The 19,289-nt window shown below is 41.2% G+C and overlaps 1 protein-coding gene across 2 annotated transcripts; it reads left to right on the forward strand.

Annotated features, from left to right (window-relative positions):
- The first annotated feature begins 1,569 nt into the window (after positions 1-1,569).
- Positions 1,570-18,087, forward strand: PLA2G12A (phospholipase A2 group XIIA). Of its 2 annotated transcripts, none has more exons than XM_032254785.1 (4): positions 1,570-2,055; positions 13,302-13,378; positions 14,315-14,480; positions 17,825-18,087. In XM_032254785.1, the coding sequence occupies exons 1-4, from the start codon at positions 1,851-1,853 to the stop codon at positions 17,941-17,943; spliced, it is 567 nt and encodes a 188-aa protein (XP_032110676.1). In that variant the 5' UTR covers positions 1,570-1,850; the 3' UTR covers positions 17,944-18,087. The 2 variants fall into 2 exon arrangements, with proteins under 2 accessions (XP_032110676.1, XP_032110677.1); XM_032254786.1 differs by lacking the exon at positions 17,825-18,087 and adding an exon at positions 15,468-15,944.
- Positions 18,088-19,289: the final 1,202 nt, after the last annotated feature.

Below are 19,289 nucleotides of genomic sequence, written 5' to 3' on the forward strand. Positions count from 1 at the left end.
GTGGTAGGAATTAATCACTGCCCAAGACTCCTGGTTGAGGGGCTGAGTGAAGTCCAGGCAGTCTCCAGCCTGGGGTTGGGCTACCCCTTTGGTAGGGAGGAATGCCTTTCTGTGTTTCTAACTTACCCAAAGCCTGCATCCTTGTAAAGCAGTGTTCTGAATGTGACTGATCATATTCATGAAGTGCCTGGCACACAGTATGCACTCAGTAAATTTTTATGAACTATGCACTGAACATTTATTATAAGCTCATTAAGTTTGTAACAAACACAAAAGGGCAAACCTAGAACTTACTGGTAATTCTTATAGAAAGGACACTCCTATGCCCAATACTTTATTTTTATTTTTATTTATTTATTTATTTATTGAGACTGAGTCTCCCTCTGTTGCCCAGGAAGCAGTGCAGTGGCGCTGTCTCAGCTCACTGAAACCTCTGCCTTCTGGGTTCTATTGATTCTCCTGCCTCAGCCTCCTGAGTAGCTGGAATACAAGTGCCTGCTACCACACCTGGCTAATTTTTTGTATTTTTAGTACAGTCGGGGTTTCATCATGTTGGTTAGGCTGGTCTCCTGGCCTCAAGTGATCCACCTACCTCGGGTCTCTCAAAGTGCTGGGATTACAGACCTGAGTGAGCCAATGTGTCTGGCCTGTCCAATACTTTCAACATTGCTCTGGATCTTACTGTAAAATTCTTGGAAACTTCTGTGATTCTAAGATAACCAGGTATTTATAACTGGTAGAAACTACTACTGCAATAGTTATTTATGGTTTCTGCACAATGCTGGGGCAGAAGGGTGGGTACAGAGAAACAAACGTCACTGGAACTATCAAGTTACAAAATCCCTTGAGTAGGAAAACAATGATTTTCTTAAGAGTTTATTTATTTATTTTACTATATTTAAGTTTACACTACTGTTTCTTCCTTACCAGGGAAGAATTTTGTGATTTTTACTGTTGGAGCATTTTCTTTTTCCAGAAAGTCTAAACTAGCATCTAGCTCTTCCTGATTAGAGTCAGGCATTGCCAAGGCCTGGGTTGGCATCTCCCAGATCCGGTTCCCGCAACAGCGGCCACAGCACGCGTGGAGGAGCGGGAGAGGATGAGGGGAGACAAAGCCCTCCTCGAGCTGAGATCCGGACTCTGCCCACGTTGCCAGCGGAACCACGTCTTCCAGCCGCACGCTCAGCTGGACCTCTCGCAGTGCTCTCTGCAAGCGAACACAGGAGTTACTTTCTCCGATATGGTCGACAACCAGAAAAGTCTGTCTCTCGGGGCTACTGTGCTGAAAACCCCGACCGGGCAGGTTAGGACACCGAGGTTAGCTCTGCACTCTAGCTTCACGGTTAATCGCCCGGAGAGCTTTTAAAAAATACTGACGCCCACTGGTCCGAGGTCCTATTACCTAGGATCAAAGTAATCAGGCTCCCAGAAAACGGGCCCGGGCCTGGGTATTTTTTAAACTTCTCTGGTGAACCAGGACCGAGGGCCTCGTGAGGGCACCGCGGAAATCTCGTGGGCGTGGAGGCCCGGCCCAGTCCCAAGCTCCGCGCTTCCCACCCCCGGCGCGCCGCCCCGCCCCCGGCGCAGGCGCACAGGGGACGGTCGCTGCCCATGGGGAGCGGGCGCGCTGGCCTAGGTGAGCGGAAGCGTCTCTGCGACGGCGCTGCCTCCCAGAGGCGGTTCCCGTAAAGCCTGCGAGGCCCTGCCGGCCAGCAGGGAAGGAGGCGTGGATATGGAGCCGGTGGCTGCCAAGCCCCGGGCCCGCGCCGCTGCCTAGCGCGTCCCGGGGGCTCCGTGGGGCCACGCCTGCCGCCGCGGCTCGGGGACCCGTAGAGCCCCGCGCTGCGCGGATGGCTCTGCTCCCGCGCCCCGCGCTCATCCTCCTGCTCCTCACTGCCGCTGTTGTCAGGTGCCAGGAGCAGGCCCAGACCACCGACTGGAGGGCCACCCTGAAGACCATCCGGAACGGCGTTCACAAGATAGACACGTACCTGAACGCCGCCTTGGACCTCCTGGGAGGCGAGGACGGTCTCTGCCAGTATAAATGCAGTGACGGTGAGGGGTCACCCGGGCCCAGCGAGGGCTTGTATTTTCGGGGGATTGGGGTGACGGAGGTCATGGAGGTGTGAGTGGCAGATGCAATGCGGACCTTGACGGTGCCCTTCGGCTGTGGAAAAACTTCACCACTGCTAGAATCTTGCCGTTCTGGTGATTGAGCAAGCAGGGTACAAGTTCGCACAGCTATTGTTAGAATGTGAGAGGTCACCTGAGTGTACTGTCCGTTCCGTTTTCATTGTTTCTGGATTAGCCTTTTTTCTCCCAATTGCACCAAGTTGCCCAAGAACTTACTGACGTAGGAATCATGGGAATGGAGTGGAACAGACTGATTTTAGCTGTTTTTGCTTCTGTAAATTGGATGAACATGCGAAACTGAGAATTTAAAAACCATGCCGTATTAACTTTCTCGATAATTGATATTAGATGTTTTTTTCTGCAAAGCCACAGAAAATAACTTGCGACCTTTGTACAGACTTTTGGTGTACTCGAGTGTTGAGAAAGAGTTCCGTAACTCTTCTTTCCTTAGATATCAGTAACCCCACCGCATTGTTAGTTAATGTTAATAGTTATTTTCATTTACTCTTTTAATATTTTTTGTACTTTCTCTTTGAATCTGAGAACTTGTTTGGTGGCAATATGAGTACCAATCAACTCAGTACTTCAGGCAGAGATGGTGGCACATTTTTGAATGCTTAAGTATTGTAATAGGTCAGAAAAATATTGGAGTTTTATTTGGAAATTGAAAATGTTAGGAGAGCACTTGGGAGATCATGTTTCCAATAAGATTAGCCAAGGTTAGAGGCTCATTAATGCTGGCAGCTGAAAATAATAGGGGATCCAGTGACTTCATTGTTGGAACCTGATTGTATGTAAAAGGAACTGATATAATGTAAAGCTGTGATGCCAACTGCTCCCTGCAATTTTCAAGATAATTGTTTTATGTTAATAGAAGTAAAGGATGAACTGTATCTTGTGTGCTTTAAAGTGCTGAACAGGTGCTGAGACATGTTTCATTGCTTCTTAAATTTGCGCCTAAACGTTACCACCAGTATGCTTTATAAAGATATTTTTGTTCTTGTAGAACTTGTTAGGAGGACTAAGTACATAATTTAAGGATCACATGATTGTCTTTCCTGAAGCAAATGTTATATATAGTTTTACTTAGTCACTTCCATTCATTATACAATTGTTTAGGTCCCAACTGTGTGTCAGATGTTCTAATTTGTGATTCAGTAGTTAATAAAACAGACAAAAATCTCTGTGGAGTTTGAGTGCTGGTGAGGGAGAGATGAGTAATTAACTAGTAAATAAGTAAAATCAGGGAAGTTTGGAGTCTGAGCAGGGAAGATGAGGGACCATGCTGGAGGCAACTTACTCATCTAAATGGGTTGTTCAGTCAAGGCCTCACTGATGAGAGAATCTCCAAGTGGTAAGGGGGACACTGTGGTAATTTGGAGAAAAAGCGTTCCAGGCAGAGGGAATAGCAAATGCAATGGACCTGAGGAGAAAGGCCAGTCAAGGATGACTCTGAAGGTTTTGGCCTAAGCCAAAGAAAGGATACAGTTGCCATTTATAGAGGTAGGGAAGGCTTGGAAGGAGTCGTCTTCATAAATTTATTAGTCCAGTGTTCTAGAGTTTATTTACTTTTAAAACATCCCCGAAGTCGAATGAATACCAGTCTTGTTAAAATACTGTTTTAATCTCTTTCATTTATTTATTTATTTATTTTTTAAGATGGGGGTTTCACCATGTAGGCCAGGCTGGTCTTGAACTCCTGACCTCAGGTGATGCACCCACCTCAGCCTCCCAAAGTGCTAGGATTACAGGCGTGAGCCACCGCACCCGGCTTCTTTCATTTATTTTTTATTAATATTTTTGAGGCAGGGTCTCCCTCTGTGCCCAGGCTAGAGTGCAGTGATGTGATCATAGCTCACTGCAGCCTCCAACTCCTGGGCTCAAGCAATTCTCCTGCCTCAGCCTTCCATGTAGCTAGGACTATAGTCATGCCCCCACTACACCTGGCTTAATCTTTCTTTTTAGTCTTTTTCATCTTCTGTAGGCTTCTCAAAATGTACTATTTGGAGTTTAGAGGAAGGTCTCTGGCACAAAAAACACAAAGGAATTTGAGAATTTAAGAAACATTATATGCCTCAGTGAAAATTTTTTTGTTCAGTGGACATGTGGTTTCAAGTCCAAGTCACCATACTGAGAGGTAAATCAATCTCAATGAAAAAAAAAATTTAGGCCAGGTGTGGTGGCTCACACCTGTAATCCCAGCACTCTGGGAGGCTGAGGTGAGCGGATCACTTGAGGTCAGGAGTTTGAGATCAGCCTGGCCAACATGATGAAACCCCATCTTTACTAAAAACACAAAAATTAGCTGGGGGTGGTGGTCGCATCTGTAGTCCCAGCTGCTTGGAAGGCTGAGGCAGGAGAATCGCTTGACCCTGAGAGGCAGAGGTTGCAGTGAGCCTAGACGTGCTACTGCACTCCAGCTTGGGTGACAGAGCAAGAATTTGTTCTCCAAAAATAAAAAATAAATACAATTTTAAAATTCCTATTACTTGAGCAGCCTCCCTGGAACAATGATTCAGCCTTTCCTATATCTTGGAATTCAGGTGTCCAAATCAGAACAAAACAGAACAATCCCAAATCTGGAGAAACATGGTGATTAAGGGGTGTTTTTAGTTGTAAGAAACAGATCAAGGGAGCTTTAAAAAAAAGAGAGACTGAGTTAATGGTAGGGAGAAGTTGGTCAAATAAAGGGCACATGTCCTTGCTTTACCTCAGGGACAGGCATTATGGAGACTTGCTCCCTTACTTTTGGCCACCCCCTCTTGGGTAGGAAAAAGGCCTTCTTTTTAAAGAGTTAAGTATTTAGGGGAATAAATTTGATGATCATCATTTTCTTAAATTTTTTTCTCCCTGACAGCAAGGAAGATTTAAGGAAGAAAACTTTTCAATTTCCTTTGAAAAATAGGACATAAAACTGGCTTGTAAATGTTTTTAGAATTATGAATAAGTTGTTAATTCATTCAGTGATGTATGTTTTCACAGGATCCCTCTGGCTGTTGTGCTGAGAACAGAAGGGGTCAAGGGGGTCAGGGAGTTAGAATGAAAGCAGGGTGACACATGCAGGAGTCCAGACAAAAGACAGAGTGATTTTGTTCAGGTTGGTAGCAATAAAGGTAATGAGAAGTAGTTGGATTTTGGATATATTTTGGAGGAAGGACCTCAAAGATTTGCGGATGGCTTGTAAATTGGGTGTGAGTTAAGTCAAAAATAATACCAGTTTTGGCCTGAACAACTGGAAGGATTGCCATTACCTGAAATGGGGAAAAATAACATTTGCATGCTTTTGAGAATGGTTCAGTGGAGAGTAGAAATACTGATGAGGGAGGGAATTGTTGGAGTCATAGCCTTGGGTAAGTGAGAGGGGATGGTTTCTAGTATATACATGGAGAGTTTGGCCAATAACATGTAGCATAGCCCTGTTAATAGGAGCACGGATAGAGGATATGATAACTGATGCCTGATGCATTTAAGTGGGTGGATGTTCAGGTTCTCCTGATTGCCTGCTTTTCTAGAAATTGGGAATGGGGATGTTGGAGATTTGAGGAAAATAGGAAAGTGAACAGGCTACAAAGGTAAAGTCAAATAAGGATCCTATGGAGATTAATGATCATGAATACTTAAAAAGTCTCAAGCGTTTGGGAGTGTAGGTTGGAATCTTACAAAACTCGGTGGTGAGACCTTTGTGTGACCCAGCAGATGACTTCTTCTGCCTGTCATCTTCATATTCTTTCTGGTGAAAATCGTTGGGCTGCTTGGAAGTACTTGCATCGAATTTAGAAAAAATACACGGAAAAGAATCAAGTTTGTCTCAGTCTACGAAAATCTTTAGATTTCAGCAGTCGATATAAATGATAAAACAAACAATCGAGAAGGAGGTATTTGTTAAGTCAAAACTTGAAATTGATGAATAGTCTTTCCATGCAGTTATACACAGTGGATTTGGTTTGAATCCGCTTGCAAATTTTAGAGGACAGTGGCCCCAACACATCATGGTGTTTTGGTATGACTCTGATTTTGTTTCTTCCATTATTGAGTTTTTGCTTTATTTGTAAAATCTGGAACCAGTAGAAATGCTAATTTTTAAAATGCTTAGCCATTTATAACACTATAACAAAATTTAAAATATTAATACATTTGTAACATTGGTATCTGAATCAACTTAATCTCTAATAAAGAACTGTCTATAGGCTGGGCGTGGTGGCTCATGCTTGTAATCCCAGTACTTTGGGAGGCTGAGGCAGGTGGATCACCTGAGGTCAAGAGTTTGAGACCAGCCTAGCCAACATGGTGAAACCCCGCCTCTACTAAAAATACAAAAAATTAGCTGGTGTGGTGGCAGGTGCCTGTAATTCCAGCTACTCGGGAGGCTGAGGCAGGAGAATTCCCTGAACCTGGGAGGTGGAGGTTGCAGTGAGCCGAGATCGCGGCATTGCACTCCAGCCTGGGTAACATGAGTGAAACTCCGTCTCAAAAAAAAAAAAAAAAAAAGAATTATTTTAATTTCATCAAAGAATGCTTTCCCATTTCTTTAATCTGAGAATTTCTTGGGTACCCGCTGAGTGTTAAATATCTTATAGGTGAGCAAGACTAAGTACCTTTCTTCATAGAAGCTGACTAATGTTAATATTAATTTGATCAGTAAATGCTAGAAAGAGAGGGGGTGCTATTTTAGATGGGGTAGGAAGGGAAGGCCTCTCTGAGAGAATGACATTAGGAGTTTGCTTCGAAAGAAACTAAAAAACCAAACACATATACCCCTTTGCCATTTACACTGGGGAGCCAGTTTTTACCAGCATATTTCATGATGTTATCCAATTTTTCATGTACGGGAGGTGTTGGCTCTTTATTGCTTGATTTCATCAACTTTCCTCCTTAGGACAATTACAACCACTAGCCCTGTTTGACACAGCAGCGTCCTACTTCCTCGTACCTCCATTCTCATTTTTGCCAATTGACCTCCATACTATCTCTGTTCCTCTTTATTCTCCTACGGTGGACATGTTTTTAGTTTTTCTCACTTCATTTGTGTCTGATCATTCTCCCATTCAAAGGTAATTATTTCTTATGAGAAAATGCCTATATATGTACATACATGCATACACATATGTATCACTATCATTACACACATCAGAGCATTAAGAATGTTTTTATAGATTTGAAATCAAAGTCTATGGATTTTGCTAAAATACAAAGAGAAGGAAAAATAGAAGTGCTGCTATTGTATGTACATTGAGGTAAATACTTTTCTGATTTAAAAAAAAAGGCAATTGAGACACATGCCTTTAAAGCCCTAGGCCCATATCAGTTGTCTGAGGGTGGTAATCTTTGCTCCTCATTGTAAGAGGGTAAGGTTCCAGAAATCTGTAGACTGGCAGAAGGGAGGGAGGGAGAATGTACAAGGTGTCTAAAAAGTTGGAAACATAGGATAAACATTATATTTCGAATGACACAATATGTTTTTCATCAACCACTAGACACTTTTTTTTTTTTTGAGACGGAGTCTCGCTCTGTTGCCCAGGCTGGAGTGCAGTGATGTGGTCTCAGCTCACTGCAACCTCCCCCTCCCAGGTTCAAGCAATTCTCCTGCCTCAGCCTCCTGAGTAGCTGGAATTACAGCAGGTGCCTGCCACCACACCCAGCTAATTTTTTGTATTTTTAGTAGAGACGGGGTTTCACCATGTTGGCCAGGCTGGTCTTGGACTCCTGACCTTGTGATCTGCCCGCCTTGGCCTCCCAAACCACTGGAATTACAAGCATGAGCCACTGTGCCTGGCCTAGACACCTTCTTTCAGTGATATACTTCTAAATTTAAAACAGTCCAGTTATTAACCTGAACAATGTATATTGTAAATACGCTATTCCTGTTTCCAGACTTCTTGAACATTCTCTGGTGTATTGTACTTTTTTCAGATTAACAACTTGACCCATTATTTAATATGTATTTCTAAATAAGTTTCTAAACGTTTCAAACAGTTGATTGTTAAAACCCTGACGAAAAAGAGGTTCATGATGAAACTGGAGGAACTAGAATGGGCTCCCCAAGAATTAAGTACTGATCTAGCCTCTCTCCTTTTCTGTGAAGAGGATTCTAGTGTGTTAGGGCAAAGAAAACCATAGATAAATATATGGTTTCTCATGATATTCCTGTGAGAAAAACTGGATATGATTTAATGACTTCCTGGCTGCTTAGAGAGAGGACTTGTTTGTCGTGGACCTCTGTCCTGATTAATACCTACATCTGAAGTTTGTGAACATCCGGGAGCAACAGGTAACACTGGGTCAATAGCTCTAGATTTAAAACTGCTGAGCAGTTGAGAATGGCGAACTGAAACTAAACTGAATCTTATTATATACAATCTTATCTTTAGGCTCAAACTTAAATTGCAGAAGTGCTAAGCCTCTAGCAGTGGATATTAAAAAGTCCATTTTAGAACTGATGATTTTTTTTACTACTGTCTGATGTATGTTTGCAGTGAGGCACAGCTGAAACATATACTATGTTAGGCTGCGTTAATACAAGTACTTTATCCAGCTCGAAAGGTTAAGCCCATCTTTCCCTACAATATTTAGTTTTAGGTGCCATATTTTAAAGAGATGTGACAAGCTAGAAGTGATCAGTCTTTGGAGGTTGATGAATGCTCACTAAACTCAAAAGAGACTGAAGGGTAAACAGCAGGATTTCTCAATGAGTAATCTCCATTTATAATGAATATTCTAACCGCCATGGAAATTAGCCTTCCAAGTCCTCTCTTCATTAATTTATCATATACTTATTGCAAAAAATCATCACATACTTATTCCAGGCCCTGCTCTAGGCATTGGGAATTCAAAACACAAAAATGTCTGCTCTCAAGGAGTTTACATTTTAGTATGGGGAGGCATAATAAAATAAGTAGATTAGTAAGTAGTTAGTGATATAGTATGTTAGAAGGTCATATGTGCTACAAATAGTATGGCCAGGGAAGCCTTGCTGAGAAGATGAATGTCTTGGTCTGTTCAGGCTGCTATAACAAAATGTCTTAAACTAGGTGGCTTATAAACAATGGAAATTTATTCCTCAGTTCTGGAGGCTGTGAAGTCCAAGATGGAGCATTTGGCATATTCAGTATCTCGTATGGGTCTGCTTCCTTGTAGATAGATGGCACCTTCTAGCTGTGTCCTCACATGGTGGTAAATGGGAAAGGGCAGCTCTTTAGGGCCATTTTTATAGAGCATATACTCCATTCATGAGGGATATGTCCACATGACCTAATCATCTGTAACAGTCCCACCTCCTGATACCATTACATTGGTAATTAGGTTTCAACATGAATTTTTGGAGTGACACAAACATTCAAACCATAGCAGTAAAATAGAAACTATGTACTATCAGGAGAAAGAGCATCCATATACAGCAAGAGCAGGATTGAAGACCCTGGGGCAGGAGCAGACCTGCAATGTCTGTGGAACAGCAAAGAGGAATGGATTGAGGACGAAAGCAAGAGAGAGAATAGAAAGAGGATGAGGTCAGAGAAATCATGGGAGGACCAGGTTATACAGGGTTTTATAGGCTCTATAGACTTTGGGTTTTGTTCTGAATAAGATGAGAAGCCATTGGAAAGGTTATGAGCAGAAGAAAGACTTGCTCTAATGTATTTTAATAAGATCACTCATGCTCAGTGTTGAGATTGGATTATGCGGGTTAGTGTGGGGCAGGGGAACCAAAGTAGGGCAACTAGTTAGGAGTTTACAGCAATAATCCATTGTGGCTTGGAGCAGGATGGAAGTAGTGGAAGTGGTAAGAAGTGATTAGATTCTGAATATTTTGAAGGTTGAGTCAACAGGATACACTGTTGGATTGAATGTGGGGTATAAGAATGTAAGAACGTAAACAAAAATGACTGGCATTTTGCTCTGAGCATCTGGAAGGACAGAGTCACCATTAACTGAAAACAGGGAACTGTGAATGGAGCAAGTTTGAGGTAAATGTCAGGAGGGACACTTGAGATGCCCACTGAACATCCAAGTGTTTATGGTTAGTATGTCCTTCCTCTGTAGGCCCTTGTAAGTAGGAAGCCAAATCATAAACTGTTTTCTTAGGAATGAAAGACTCGGCCAGGCGCGGTGGCTCACACCTATAATCCCAGCACTTTGGGAGGCCAAGGCGGGTGGATCACGAGGCCAGGAGTTCGAGACCAGCTCAGCCAACATGGTGAAACCCCCGCCTCTACTAAAAATGCAAAAGTTGGCCGGGAGTGGTGGCACACACCTGTAATTCCAACTACTTGGGAGGCTGAGACAGGAGAATAGCTTGAACCCAGGAGGCGGAGTTTGCGGTGAACCAGAATCAGGCTACTGCACTCTAGTCTGGGAGACAAAGCGAGACTCCATCTCAAAAAAAAAAAAAAAAAAAAAAAATGGAATGAAGGACTAAAGAAGATAATAATTGAAGGATCGTGGTGACTAGCGTGTGATAGTCTGAGCCATCTACCCTCATCTTGCAAGGGTCCAGAAACAATCTTTCCTCTTGGACAGGGCTGGAGAAACAAGACCAAGTGCTGTCATTGGCCTTCCCCTTTCTAGACTCATCTTAACCATTCCTTTTTGTATACATTGCTCCTTTAGCATTGGCAGAGCAGGCTATACCTTTTTAATGGTTTGTTTTTTTTGAGACACAGTTTCACTTTTGTTGCCCAGACTGTAGTGCAATGGCATGATCTGGGCTCACCGCAGCCTCCATCTCCCGGGTTCAAGTGATTCTCCTGCGTAAGCTTCCTGAGTAGCCGGGATTACAGGCATGCGCCATCACACCCGGCTAATTTTGTATTTTTAGTAGAGACAGGGTTTCTCCATGTCAGTCAGGCTGGTCTTGAACTCCCAACCTCAGGTGATCTGCCCACCTCAGCCTCCCAAAGTGCTGAGACTATAGGCATGAGCCACCACACCCTACCAGACTGTAGCTTTATATCTTCATGAGATTGTACTACCCAACGGAGGCTGTATGTGGTGACCTCAGTTGAGCATGGAACTTCTGAGCAACTCACTGAAACCATTTTTTCCCTTTTTTTTATTTTTTTTTAATTCTTTTTTTTATTTTTTATTTTTTTAATGAAGACAGGGTCTCATATTGCCCAGGTTGGTCTTGAAATCCTGGGCTCGGGCAGTTTTACCTCCCAAAGTGTTGGGATTACAGGCATGAGCCCCCATGCTGGCCTGAAACCATTTTCAATCATTACTTTGAGGAATTACTTATTTTGATGGTTACTGAAAGCATTGTTTTTTACCCTCAATTTACTTTTGGAGGGTAACCTTGTCTGTGTTTAAGTCTCCTACCAATAAATGTTAGTTAAATGAAAGTTGGTAGAATACTTTGTGTCAATCCTATGTATCCGACTGTGGGGTTGTATTTGCAAACTGCCATGTCTTAGGGTAAAACACCTGGGAATATCTCATTTTAGAAAGAAAGATAAATTTCAGCCACAAATATTTGAAAGGATTATTGTGTAAAATAGGGAGTTGGCTTATTTTTCTGTTTCCCCAAGGGGCAGAAGATTGTTTATGAGTAGAACTTACAAGAAGGCAGAAGGTCTTAGTTGATGTCATTTAACAGTGGAGTAGGTTATTTCTTGATATAGGAGGATTGTGAGAAACCTTCAAAAAGATAGTAGATGGCTGATAGGTTGAACTGATTTTTACACAAGCATACTTCATTTTAATGTGCTTTGCTTTAATGCATTTCACAGATAATTGTGGTTGTTTTTTAAACAAATTGAAGTTTTGCGGTGACCCTACATTAAGCAAGTGTATCGGTGCCATATTTCCCACAGCATGTGCTCACTTATTATCTCTGTGTCAGCATTTTTTAGCAATAAAGTATTTTTAAATTAAGGTCTGTACATTGATTTTTTAGACAATGCTATTGAGCACTTAATAGACTACAGTATAGTGTAAACAAAACTTTTTTTTTTTTTTTTTTTTTTTTTTTGAGTCAGAGCCTCACTCTGTCGCCCAGTCTGGAGTGCAGTGGCGTGATCTTGACTCACTGCAACCTCCACCTACCATGTTCAAGCGGCTCTCCTGCCTTAGCCTCCTGAGTAGCTGGGATTACAGGCGCCTGCCACCACGCCCAGCTAATTTTTGTATTTTTGGTAGAGAGAGGTTTCACCATATTGGCCAGGTTGACCTTGTGATCCACTCGCCTCATCTTCCCAAAGTGTTGGGATTACAGGTGTGAGCCACCACATCCAGCCAACAAAACTTTTATATGCACTGGAAAACCAAAAAACATGTGTGACTCACTTTATTGTTATATTGGCTTTATTGTGACGGTCTGGAACTGAACCTGCAGTATCTCTGAGGTAAGCCTGTATTAAATCAGGTGAGATGTTTCTGAAATACCCTTCAAAATTTAAGATTGCTACGATTATGTCATCTTTCTCCTTGTTACTGAACCCTTGATGCTACTGGGGAGCATTAGCCTTCCAAATCTTCTGTTCATTAGAAGTACTTCATTAGAACTACGATATTCCAGAAGTTCCGTAGTTCATCAGGTATCCCTCCTAACCTTTTCCTTAAAAAAGGACCATATTTGTGGAATGGTTGACTGGGTGGGAGGGCATCAGGCAGAATGTGTGGTCCTGTAATGTCTTGTAGTACTAAGGTTATTAAATGATCATCAGATGACCTTGTCTTCCTTAGCCTTAGGCCAGGTAAACTGGTTAGTTAATGGTTATCGAGGTTTGTATGCAATGAAGCATTTGTGGGAGTTTGGGAAGATACTGTCTTAGCTCTAAAAATATAAAGTGTTGGAATGTACAGGAAAACAGGGTGGATTTATCTTTCATACATATGGACCCCATCTGGCAAGTGTCCTCTGAAATCTCCAGAAGTCCAGAGTAAGCTTTTGTATGTTTTGTATGGCATAGGTGTACAAATAATTACATTTTATGAACTGCTATATATGTGTATATTTATATATGTGGACATTGTATATATTCCTCACCACAGGAGAAATAAAAATAGTCAAATTAGCATTCTTAATGCTCATCAGAATAAAGACAAATATGTTAGCATCCAAATAAATACTAAATATTTCTAAGGCAAGTCTAGCATATTGTGGACGTTTTTGAGTATGTATTTTATTTTTATCATGTTTGAAAATTAATTATGATATCATTTATATTTTATAGGATCTAAGCCTTTCCCACGTTATGGTTATAAACCCTCCCCACCGAATGGATGTGGCTCTCCACTGTTTGGTGTTCATGTAAATATTGTCTTTTATTTGATAAATTTTATGACTGGTAAATTATGTAATACTTTTGGGAGATATAAGACTACCACCATGTTCTCAGATACACAAATAATTTAGCTGGTTGTCATAGTGATCAGGTTTATTAGATTCTTTCTGGCAAAACTTCTAACAAAAGTAAATGAAGTAAATTGTTTTATTTTTGAATCTTATAGATGTTAATACTATTTTAATGATATTTCCTAATATACATAGTTGAAAAGTTTGGAGTACAGAAGTAATACTACTTAGAGGGAAAAAGTATAGATAAACCATGTTTTCTACATTAAAACAAGGCCAAGTGGGATAGCTGTGTGGTTGTTGTAGGAAAGACGGGATGTAAGCCAAGAATTATGGGAAAAAAATGTTTATGAGAATGATTCCTATGCACAAGGATTTTATGTATAAAGTTATTTAAAATAATTGAAATTATAGATTCAGAATAATAGTATCTTTGGGGAATGGAGAAGTAAAGATTAAAAAAAAAACAAAATTTGAGTTATAGGAAAGTTTTCTGTGATATTTTACATAAAGTCAATTTTATTTGAAAAAAGAGGCCACAAAACACTTTGAATATCGAAAAATCATACTTGCCTAGCCCTTGGGGACTCTTTAATAGACTTAGCCTTATCTTTCTGTTTTTAAAACTACATTTTGTGTTTTGGATAAATGGAAGTTGTGTTAGTTACTGACAGGTAACTGAGTGCTCTAATGCTGCAGAATAGGGAGCAGTGAGGCATGGCTGAGAGTAACGTGGGTGGGTATGGGTAAGTGTAATGGGCAGAAACGAAGTTTGGAACTATCTATACGGCAGTCATTGTCATTTGTATCCATTTAGTCTATTTGAGGGCGGTACTTCAGCAGAGGAGTTTAGCATTTCATTGACAGTAATCCATCCAACGCCTCTTTCAGCTTAACATTGGTATCCCTTCCCTGACAAAATGCTGCAACCAACACGATAGGTGCTATGAGACCTGTGGCAAAAGCAAGAATGACTGCGACGAGGAGTTCCAGTATTGCCTCTCCAAGATCTGCCGAGATGTACAGAAAACACTAGGACTAACTCAGCATGTTCAGGGTAAGGATCTGGCCACTTGGGAATGAGTATACTTTTTAAAGTTTTATCAAATGCTTTATGTTTTAGTATAGGATTTGCCAATAGAAAATGTTCGCATATATTATCTGTTGTGACACAGACTTCAATTTTCTGGGGTGAAGAGCTGATGATTTTGTAACTTAAAATGATTTATAGTCACAGAACCAAAAAGCATTAGGAAACCTTGGGAGAGTGGGGGTGTCTAAGGCCGAGAGAGAGAAGAATTCATCTACCTTGTGCCGTGAAATATATGTCCAGTCATCGTGTAAGAACCTGAAGTAGCTAAAGTTTGAAACTCTGATTCCAGTTGTCTTGGGCGACTTATAGACAACAGAAAGTTATTTTGTACAGTTCTGGACGCTGGGAGGTCCACAATCAAGGCACTAGCAGATTTGGTATAGGATGAGGACTCATCTTCTAGTTCGTAGAAGATGCCTTCCAACTGTGTCATCACTTAATGGAGAGGACTAGATAGCTCTCTGGGGCCTCTTTTTTAAGAGCACTAATCATATTTGCCATCCTTTTGACCTTAAACACCTCCAAAGGCCTCACCTTCTATTTCCTCACTTTGGAGGTGAGGATTTCAACATGAACTCTGGAGCGACATAAACATTCAGACCATACCACCAGTGAATTTAAGAGTTTAACACACTGGATTTGGAGTAGGAATTTCTGGAAGACTTAACACTCCTTCTGTTGGCAAGATCCCCAGATGACCCCCACGTTCAGTGATTCACTAAGAGGACTCACAGAACTCAGCATATATACTCCCTGCCATGATATATTATGTTGAAGTGATACGAAGCCAAACTAGCAAAGGGAAAGGGCCCTTTGGTGTCATTTTTAAAATGAGGAGAATGATAATACTCACTTCATAGAGTTGCCATAAGAATGAAATGAAGTATTTGTGGAAATACAAGTAAATCACCATTCAAATACTAGTAGTTACAAGATTTCTCTACTGTCAAGCCAAAGAACATACCATACACCGCAATCAGAAGAGGCAAGGTGGGAAAGGAAAATAACATTTTAAGCACTTATCATAAGGTACTGTGCTAGACACTTTATTCATGTTTTCATTTGACACCAACAAAAACCTAAAGAGGTAGGTGGTGTTATTACCATTTTTCAAGGAAAGAAACAAAGGTTTAGAATACAGTAACTTGCCCCAAGTGAGCATTTAGCCTATCTGACTTTAAAATCTGTGTTCTATTTCACAATATTCTCCAAATAGTCTCACACTGTAACCCTGATTCTAATATCCCAATAATTCATGTCAAGGAAGAAATCTCTGCTGCAGGTAATCTTGAATTCACAGCCCCTGTATCCCTTTGCAGCTTTTGGCTAAGGTAAGCTGGCTATGAACTTCTGAAGCATAGAATTTCTTGTTTCTGATTTAAGGAGGATGTGAAACCAATTATCTTGTAACCTCCTATTTAATAGTCATAGCCTTGTTTTTATTTCTTGTTTCTGATTTAAGGAGAATGTGAAACCAATTATCTTGTAACCTCCTGTTTAATAGTCATAGCCTCTGCACTCCTGTGGTTGGTTGTTTTTTAATGGCAGTCTTTTGGAGAACTTTGCAAATGTTAAGATTTTGTAATGAAAAGTTTCTTCCTTAACATACATATTTGAAATGAAAAGTTTTTGGATAACTAAAAGCCACTCTGTGCTATAGCTCTGTAAGTGTAACACATTAAGATAATCTCACCTGGATGTTTCAGGTTTCTTAAAATAAGAAAAGTAAATAAATTACCTTTTTATAGTCTTAAAAAAAAATTAAAAACCTGACTGGGGCCGGATGCAGTGGCTCACGCCTGTAATCCCAGCACTTTGGGAGGCTGAGGCTGGTGGATCACTTGAGCCTAGGAGTTTGAAAGCAGCCTGGCCAACATGGTGAAACCCCGTCTCTAACAAAAAAAATAGAAAAATTGGTTGGACGTGGTGGTAGGTGCCTGTAGTCCTAGCTACTCAGGAGGCTGAGGTGGAAGGATCGCTTGAACCCAGGAGGCAGAGGTTGCAGTGAACCAAGATCATGCCACTGTACTTCAGCCTGGGCAACAGAGTGAGACCTTGTCTCAAAAAATAAATAGACAAAATAAACCTGACTAGGGAAAAATACTTTTTATTTCTGTGCTCCTGTGCCTCCAAGTCAAATTTGTACATTGGTCAAAGAGACTGGGTTCCATTTACTTTACGCCTTTTAACTGATATATGATCAGTCCTCAGAAGCCATTGGCCATGATGAAATGTTTTGAGGTTTCAATTTTTAGGCTTTGTTTCTTCTGCACATAAAACATCTTTTCTCAAAATGCAAATTTAAGGGCTGGGCGCACTGGCTCGTGCCTGTAATCCCTGCACTTTGGGAGGCTGAGGCGGGCGGATCATGAGGTCAAGAGATCGAGATCATCCTGGCCAACATCGTGAAACCCCATCTCTACTAAATACAAAAATTAGCTGCACATACCTGTAGTCCTAGCTACTCAGGAGACTGAGGCAGGAGAATTGCTTGAACCCAGGAGACGGAGATTGCAGTGAGCCGAGATCGCGCCACTGCACTCCAGCCTGGCACTTGGCAACAGAGTGAGACTCTGTCTCAACAACAACAGAAAATGAAAATTTAAGAGTATTATCAGACATACCTCTTAGTGATTATGTTTTTCAAATAAAAAGAAAGTTAACACTGATTAATCAGTGCTATTTTAAAAGACATATTTGTCTAGTTTAAACAATTGGGCCAGGCATGGTGGCCCATGCCTGTAATCCCAGCACTTTGGGAAGACAAGGTAGGAGGATTGCTTGAGCCCAGGAGTTTGAGACCAGCCTGGGCGACATAGTGAGACCTCATCTCTACTAAAAATAAAAAATAAAAAAAAATAGCTGGGTTAGGTCATGTCCATTTAAAATTAAGAATTAAATTTAAATTAAAAATTAGCTGGCCATGATAGTGCCGGCTGCTCAGGAGGCTGAGGTGGAAGGATCACTTTAGCCCAGGATGATGAGACTGCAGTAAGCTGTGACTGCACCGTGACACTCCAGTCTGGGTGTCAGAGTGAGAGCCTGTATTAAAAAAAACAATTGGGTTGAACAGTTGAATGCCAACAAAAACTAAGATGCATGATAACAAGACTAAAACTGGAAGTCTGTAGATACGTGTATGTATGTAAATATGCTACTGGCTTGTGACAGTTTGGTGACTTTGATCCAGCATACATTTCAGTGCTCACTAGGATGTGCTTGTTGCTGTGCTGTAATGTGTAACATAGGTGAAGAGAGAGCCGTGCTTTGCAGTTGCCCAACAGTAATCACATTTTCTTATTTTGCAGCCTGTGAAACAACAGTGGAGCTCTTGTTTGACAGTGTTATACATTTAGGTTGTAAACCATATCTGGACAGCCAGCGAGCCGCATGCAGGTGTCATTATGAAGAAAAAACCGATCTTTAGGAGATGCCGACAGCTGGTGATGGAAGAAGACCAAAGACCATAACCTTTGACAAATAACTAATGTTTTTACAACATAAAACTGTCTTTATTTTTGTGAAAGGATTATTTTGAGACCTTAAAATAACTTATATCTTGATCTTAAAACCTCAAAGAAAAAAAGGGAGATGGCCGGGTGCGGTGGCTCAAGCCTGTAATTCCAGCACTTTGGGAGGCCGAGGCGGTGGATCACAAGGTCAAGAGATCGAGACCATCCTGGTCAACATGGTGAAACCCCATCTCTACTAAAAATACAAAAAATTAGCTGGGCATGGTGGCACGTGCCTGTAATCCCTCAAAATGCAAATTTAAGGGCTGGGCGCACTGGCTAGTGCCTGTAATCCCCGCACTTTGGGAGGCTGAGGCGGGCGGATCATGAGGTCAAGATCAAGACCATCCTGGCCAACATCGTGAAACCCCATCTCTACTAAATACAAAAATTAGCTGGGCGTGGCGGCACACACCTGTAGTCCTAGCTACTCAGGAGACTGAGGCAGGAGAATTGCCTGAACCCAGGAGGCGGAGGTTGCAGTGAGCCGAGATCACGCCATTGCACTCCAGTCTGGGTAACAAGAGCGAAATTCCGTCTCAAAAAAAAGAAAAAAAGGGAGATAATAAGGGGAGGGCACGCTTGTCTTCTCAGGTATCTTCCCGGGCACTGCTCCCTTAGTATGCCAAATGTCTTGACCAGTATCAAAAACAAGTGCTCATTAAGGGGAGAATTTTTGAATAGAAGAATATATAACTCAGTTTTCACAGCTATATTTACCAAAGAGAAATCAAATATAAAATTCATTATAAGGTCTGTTCAACATTATCTGATTTGGAAATATAGGAAAAACATCACTTACAAATATTTGTTTACTACGAAATTTTAAATACACGTTTAAGCCTAGAAGGAACAGACTTTTTAAAATTTTTTGCCTCTTTTAATTACACATATGTAATTAAAATACAGCATAATGTTTGTTGTTTCTCTGTAGCCCATTAAGCATATGAGTAAGTCACATTTCTGTTAGGACTACTTATAAGGACAAGGTTTTCATTTTTCCAGTTGTAAAATTTGGAACCATCAGCTGATAACCTCGTAGAGAGCCAACCCAGGATATCTAAATGTCATATGCCTTGAAGGTGATGTGAATGCAATTCAGAAGTATAGCCACTCCCATTTTATGAGCTACTCACATGATAAATGTCATATTTTGCTATAACCTTTGCCAAATTGGAGTAAAGATGGACTTGATGAGATAAAGGAAAAGATATTTAACATAATTCATCAAGGCGCTATTTGCTGTTATGCTTTGATATTT

The sequence above is a fragment of the Sapajus apella genome, unplaced genomic scaffold, assembly GCF_009761245.1.
Source record: "Sapajus apella isolate SASKATOON/1434 unplaced genomic scaffold, GSC_monkey_1.0 scaffold87, whole genome shotgun sequence".
Taxonomy (NCBI): Eukaryota; Metazoa; Chordata; class Mammalia; order Primates; family Cebidae; genus Sapajus; species Sapajus apella.